This window comes from Manihot esculenta, chromosome 1, assembly GCF_001659605.2.
Source record: "Manihot esculenta cultivar AM560-2 chromosome 1, M.esculenta_v8, whole genome shotgun sequence".
Taxonomy (NCBI): Eukaryota; Viridiplantae; Streptophyta; class Magnoliopsida; order Malpighiales; family Euphorbiaceae; genus Manihot; species Manihot esculenta.
The window spans coordinates 3,494,474-3,501,890 of record NC_035161.2 but is presented as its reverse complement, the minus strand read 5'-3'; the positions used below and the strand labels follow the sequence as shown (position 1 = coordinate 3,501,890).

Below are 7,417 nucleotides of genomic sequence, written 5' to 3'. Positions count from 1 at the left end.
TTAGTTATATTTAAATTTAAGATTAAACTATTTTTTCTGGATTTGTTTGATTTTATTTATTATCTACAAAAGATAAAATTTAATTTTTTTAATTAATATATAAATTTTGACATTTTAACCAATAGCATTTCAACGTTATGGTTACATGACATCAGTCAAGATCTATAGCCTCACATATAAATAAATCTCCTAGGTAGCTGTGTCCCTTCCCTCCAAAGGTTGTCGTTTCGACACCTCAGCAACAGCAACCAGCAACCGCCAAAAAACAGTACTGTCCTTTCCTCGCCTCAGCAGTCAGCAACCAACTTGACCAACCACCACCTCTCTCCGCCTCTTCACTCTCAGATTCCCTGTTGTTACTCAAATTTGGATTTATCTCAATCTTCGTCTCCATTGTCTTGTTATCTTCTGATTAAGAAGACGAAGACGAAGGACGGTGTGCCTTGCCATGGCTGCGAAAATGGGTTCTTTCAGATATAATTTTGCAGAGAAGAGAGAGAGGTTGCTTTCTACAAAAGGGTTTTCAGAGATTGGATTTGCCAATATAAATAAGGAAGAATATGAACCCAGAAATTGTTGTAGCTATCTCTTCTTTTGGGATAAGATTGTTGGATTCTGTAAAAGTGTGCCGGACGTTGCCGTTAAGGCTTACGAGATGGGCAGCTCCGATCCCCGGAAGATTATTTTTTCTGCAAAGATAGCTTTAGCTTTGATGCTGATTTCTTTAATGATTTTCTTGAAAGAGCCGATTAAAGACCTCAGTCTCAACCCTGTCTGGGCTGTTCTTACCGTTGTTGTTGTCTTTGAATTCAGTATAGGTAATTCTCTTTTGGTTTTCTGTTTGGATTGTTTGTTTTCTTATCTGGGTCGTTGTTAATTATGTCTGATTGTTTGTTTGAATTCAGTATTGCTTGTTTGAATTCTGTCTCAGCTGAGGGTTTATAAAGATGAAGGTTGTAGACTACTTGTAATGTTATGATACACTTGAGATTCTTTTTATTATAAACAATGGGGGAGACAGATTAAATTAAATGTGTGTGCTCTATTTGTGTATAATCTGTTCTGTTTTAGTTTAATACTTGATGTTCATTTGTAGATTTTTGTTTAATTTATCTGTTTACTGGCATATTCAAAATGTCTTGCTTTTGAGAATCATATTAATTTTCTACTTTATGATTGAATTCCTTGGTTTGGATGACAGTTGAAGATGCTATAAGTTAGAATTTATAATTTCTGCTGCATGATTCTTATTGGTTTGGCATGGCCGCAAGTATATTTGGAATGAAATATCAGAAGAATTATTTGTGTAAAATAAAGGATTCTTAGTGTGTACTCATAGACTTTTCACATTTATTTTGTCATTTCAGATATCCTAATTTGTCGGGGATTCAATAAATTTCCTGGGTTTGAAATTTGAATCCTAGTATGCAGGGGGATTCCAGTTCCATCTTTAGTTCGTAATCATTGCACATGACCAAACCACCTTTGCTAAATTTCTCAGCATTGCATTTGAGTTTGTATGGTGTAGCTTTTAATGAAGGAATGGCGTGCAAACTTGAAATATTTGTTCTTTCTGTTTGCTCAAATGTTTTGCTGTACTTTTTCAGGAGCTACTCTTAGCAAAGGACTTAATCGAGGGATTGGGACATTATCAGCAGGAGGCCTTGCTTTGGGCATGGCAGAGTTGGCTCAGTTAGCTGGAGAATGGGAAGAAGTTGTTATTATTCTAAGTATCTTCTTCATAGGTGTGGTTTCATAATTGTTGCTACGAAATAACATATGCTGTGTTCTGTGCCACATTACTTATTATTCTGCCTTTTTCTGATATGCTTTGTGGTTGTTAGGGTTTTGTGCATCTTATGCAAAACTGTACCCAACAATGAAGCCTTACGAATATGGATTCCGTGTGTTCTTGTTGACCTATTGCATGGTCATGGTGTCTGGGTATAATACCAGGGAATTTGTCCACACAGCTATTACACGATTTCTGCTTATTGCACTGGGTGCTGCTCTTTGTTTGGTAATAAATATCTGCATTTATCCTATCTGGGCTGGCGAGGATTTGCACAACTTGGTCGTAAAAAATTTCATGAGTGTGGCAACTTCTTTGGAAGGTTAATTTGCTATGTTTTCTTTTACTTACTATATAATACATATGCTATATGATTTGAATTTTGAAGATTTCCTTTCAATGATCCGGTCATTAAATCTTCATTTATTCAGGCTTGACTAATTTTGAACAGGTTGTGTTAATGGATACCTGAATTGTGTTGAATATAAAAGGATCCCTTCCAAAATCCTTACTTATCAAGCCTCCGATGACCCGTTATACAGTGGTTACAGGTCAGCTGTACAATCTACAAGCCAAGAGGATTCACTGGTATTCTTCATTGCAGAATAATGCATATGAAACTGAATGCATGAGAATTGGACTTAGTTAACTTTTTTTTTCTTTAATTTTTTATGTGAAGATGGGTTTTGCTATTTGGGAGCCGCCTCATGGTCCTTATAAATCATTTAGATACCCATGGAAGAATTATGTCAAAGTAAGCGGTTCACTAAGGCATTGTGCATTCATGGTTATGGCACTGCATGGGTGTATTCTCTCAGAGATACAGGTATGCAAGTTTTTCAATCTCTTACTTTAATTTGGTGGCCTTAATGATAGAATGACGTGTTAATTATTGGACTAAATTGTAATTTTGTAGAATGACGTGTTAATTCCATGTAGGATAGTCTATATGAAATATCAAGCCAATAGAAGGTAGACATGTGTGTATATGTTAACTCCAAAAAATATCAAGTAGTTTTTTTTTTTAGAAAATAAATAAAAGAACAATAACTCTTAATTGTCTACATGTCTACCTTCCAATTGGCTTGACATCCTATCCAAAGTATGCCTAAATTTGTGCAGATTTGTGAATTTGAAACTCAGGGGATGGAAGAATCTTTTGTTTGAAGCAGTTTTATGCCTAAATAGAAGTTTTCTGCACACAAATATACTGTTTGTAGAAATATAATATTTTGTCTTTGTATTTCATAATAAAGATTACAACCTATTTATATATAAAAGACTGTATCTAAACAGAAAAGAAAATTAAGTCTATAATTATAGAATCCCTAAGATTAAGCAACTAACCCATCTATCAATATTTACTTTCTATATTAATATATTTACTTCCTATAATCTATAACACTCCCCCTAAAGTTGGAGCATAAATGTTAATCATGCCCAACCTATTATATATAATCAACTCGTCCCATACAACTTAGCAGACACTGAATTTGTGAACCCAACTTCTTCTAATAATTGACGTACCCACAAAACTTCACAAACGGTTTTTGTCATGACTTGACATTCAGGTTCAGCACTAGAACGGGATGCCACATTTTCTCAGCTTGATAAAATGCCTTACACACATCATAAATACGAGAAATATTCTCTTTCCCAGAATATAGAAATTCCAAATACTCAATTAATTCTTTAACAAATTCAGAATGATTAATAAAACTAATCACCTTACTGTGAATAGAATTTCAAATCCGTGAACAGTACTCGTGACTCGTGAACAGTACCCGATGAACAGTACTCGTGAACAGTACCCGATGAAAAATTTCCCGTGAACAATACCTGATGATAAGTCTTCAAATGTTAGCCTTTATGAGTAATCCAAATAAACAGAGCTGTAAGTCTCCAAATGTTACCCTTTATGTGTAACCCAAATGAACAGAGCCCTAAGTTTCCAAATGTTAACCCAAATGAACAGAGCTCTAGGTCTCCAAATGTTACCCTTTATGAGTAACCCAAATGAACGAGTCTAAGTCTCCAAATGTAACCCATAAAATGTTATACTTTTATGGGTAATCCAAATGAACAGAGGGCTAAGTCTCCAAATGTTACCCTTTTATGGGTAATTCAAATAAATAGAGCCCTAAGTCTCTAAAAGTTGTTTTTTATAGGTAACCAAAATGAATAGTATCAAAAAAAGTCTCCACCCAACACCCAAACGAATCGCAAATCTGATAAGGGAGCTGCAAGGCGACTTTGACATCCTCTTTGGGTGAACGGTGAGAGACAAATATTATCCTAGATGGATAACACAAAAGAACAGAAAACTCATTAGTTAGTCCCTTAGTTTTGAAAAGTACATTAAAACATCCCTAATGTTTGAAAGAGTCTACTAATTAGTCTCTTCATAATTTTACTTATTAAGTATTGAAAAAAAATTTTAAATACCATCGATATAGAGGGACTAATTATTAGACTTTTTATAAAACTGAGTGATCAACTAATGAGTTTTTCTAAATATAGGAATTAAATAGTAAAATACTTAAAGGATAAAACTAATGGAATAAATGGTTAATAGATTTTTTAAAATCTCGGGATGTTTCAATATATTTTTCAAAATCGAAGGGCCAATTAATGAGTTTCCCTAATACAGGGACTAAATAATAAATTTCTCTAATTGTTATATTCTGTCCTTCTTTCTATTTATTTTATTTGCTGCATTTTTACGCCTTTAAACCAAATGGCGAAATAAACCATGACAGTGTTAAAACAAATATCAAGCCAACTCTGATACTTGTTGCCTACACCAAGATCACTTACAACATGAAATAAACTATTAAATGTGAAACTACAGCTTCATTTGATGTCCCAGCTGGTCTTGCTTTGTTCATCAATTAAAGCTCCGACCATATAGTGTTCTAATGCATCTTGTGCTGTGTCTTTGGATTTATGATAGGATCTACATGCAATCATTTGAATCAAATCATAGGTTGACATTCCCTTAATGCAACTATTATTTGAATCCAACACTATATATTATGCAGGAAAAAATTACTATTGAGTCCCTGTGTTATGGGAAAATTCATTAGTTGGTACTCAGCTTTGAAAAATATAATAAAACGTCTTTGATGTTTTTAAAAATCTACTAATTAGCCCCTTCATTAATTTTAGTCGTTAAGTGTTTTACCATTTAGTTTCTGTATTTGGAAAAATTCATTAGTTGATTGATCAGTTTGCAAAAAGTCTACTAAGTACTCACTCTGTATCGAGAGCGTTTTAGATTTTTTTTTAATACTTAACGACTAAAATTAACAGAGGGACTAATTAGTAGATTTTTTAAAATATCATGTTTTAATATATTTTGCAAACGTGAGAGACCAACTAGTGAATTTCCCCACAATATAGGAACTAAATAGTAAATTTCCTTATGATATATAGTGTTTCAATGCATCTTGTGCTGTCTTTGGATTTTGTGATAGGATCTGCATGCAGTCATTTGAATCGAATCATGGTTTACATTCTATTAATGCAACTGTATTTTGTATATTATTATTTTCTGAGTTTCGGATGTGTAGGCTCCTGCGGAGAGAAGACAAGTCTTTCGTCGTGAGTTGCAAAGGGTAGGAGCTGAAGGGGCTAAAGTGCTGCGTGAACTTGGGAACAAGGTAAAAAAGATGGAGAAACTGAGTTCAGTAGACATTCTAGCTGAGGTGCATGAGGCTGCAGAAGAGTTGCAAAACAAGGTAGACAGAAAATCATATCTTTTTGTCAATTCAGAGTGCTGGGAAATTGGAAATTCAGCAAAAGATCTAGGTGAGCCGCAAGTGTCTCTAAACTTTGATGATGCTGAAAATGCGGATAAGTTCCTGCAACATAAATCCTATAGTGAAGCTCTGCTAAATCTCAGATCATTGACCATACCAAAAAGTTGGGATGATCAGAAAGCACCGATCAACGACTTAAACTCCCCCGGCCCCTTGCCTCTAGCTTCTGGCCTTTCCTCTGAATCCATGTTACAGAAGCAGATCTCCTGGCCTCCACGTATTTCATTTGCTGATACGCTGACACAGATGGAAGAATCGAAAACATACGAAAGTGCAAGTGCATTGAGTTTGGCTACATTTACATCACTTTTGATTGAATTTGTTGCAAGGCTGCAAAATCTTGTAGACTCATTTGAAGAACTTAGTGAAAAAGCAAACTTTAAAGAACCAGATGAGCTATCAACCACAGGAGTGGCAGAACATATGGGGTTCTGGACTAGATTGCGCAGAATTATGAAGTTCCGGAATTAATTTAATGCGGATTTTTCTGAAAAAAGGGACCAATCCTGGATCACAGTTGAGTCTCAGTGACATGGAATTGTATATTTTACGTTCCAAAATACCAAAAACTCCTGGTTTTTGATGTTGACTTAAGTCGCAGCGATATATGAACTGTCTGATTTCAGTTGATGTATCTAAAGGATGCTGAAACCTACGAACCGACAGCAGGGCCACCTGTGAATGGCAAAAAAGGACTTATATAACCGACTCTAACTAGTTCGGGATTAAGACTTAGTAGTTGTTGTGTTCTTGTACTGCACCGCTACCAAAGATGTTGGAATATTAGGACTTGATATGAATTGATAGTATCTTGCAGTTCAAAAATTGAAAGTGCAACTGCAAAATGAGAATATAGCAGACTCATAGAAGATGCATTCTGGACAAAGATGATGCATGCATGGGCCCTTCTCCTAAATGTTGGTTCAGAAGTTTTGACACACACATACATGTATCTAGAACAAGATGCTTTGTTCTTGTAATTATGTCCAATAACTCTTATTATATTCTCATGGAGGAAGCTACTCTCGTATTGTCAATGGAGAAAGTTTATAGTAGAAAAATTTACTATTTATTCTAATATTATGGAGAAATTTATTAATTGATCTTTTATTTTTAAAAAATAGTATGGCGTTTTAAAAAATTTATTAATTAATAAATTTTTTATAAATATAAGTGATCAAAGAACAAATTTTTCTAAACTATAGAAATTAAATAGTGAAACATGTAATGGCTAAAATTATTAAATAGATTAATTAGTTAACTTTTTAAAACGTCAAGAATATTTATTTTTTAACCGATTAATCAACTAATAAATTTTTCTATAATATAAGGACTAAATAAGAAATTAATTATAGTGAATTCCTATAAGCGTCATCATCATTAATAATCAATATCTAATTGTGTATTTTAATTTTTTAGCTTCATCGTCATAAATAAATATTTTAATTTTTTATTAAATAATTCTAAAATATACAATGTGAATTAATGTAAATCAAATAATTAAAATTAGATGATTAAATGGAATAAATATTTAAAATTTTTTAGAATTAATAATATGTGAAATTTAATAATATTCAAAATAATTAACGATTTCTTTCATAAAATAATTAAAGAGTTTAATTTTATAAAATAATTAAATGATTTGAAAGTAAAGATGAATTAATAAATGTTTTAAAAATTTAAGGATTTAGTGGTAATTTTAATCCGGCTAAAGTGGACTAGTACGGTAGCGCAAAAGATTTAAAAGTCCCGTAACGGCTAAGACCAGGCCATGCGTGAATCGGACCTGTCAAATCCGCGAATC

At 33.3% G+C, this 7,417-nt stretch overlaps 1 protein-coding gene across 1 annotated transcript; it reads left to right on the top strand.

The window, feature by feature from the left end:
• Nucleotides 1-207: 207 nt before the first annotated feature.
• LOC110625333 (aluminum-activated malate transporter 9) lies at nucleotides 208-6,688 on the top strand. Its single transcript, XM_021770953.2, has 6 exons — nucleotides 208-818; nucleotides 1,608-1,745; nucleotides 1,845-2,114; nucleotides 2,244-2,380; nucleotides 2,472-2,618; nucleotides 5,365-6,688. The coding sequence occupies exons 1-6, from the start codon at nucleotides 449-451 to the stop codon at nucleotides 6,082-6,084; spliced, it is 1,782 nt and encodes a 593-aa protein (XP_021626645.1). The 5' UTR covers nucleotides 208-448; the 3' UTR covers nucleotides 6,085-6,688.
• Nucleotides 6,689-7,417: the final 729 nt, after the last annotated feature.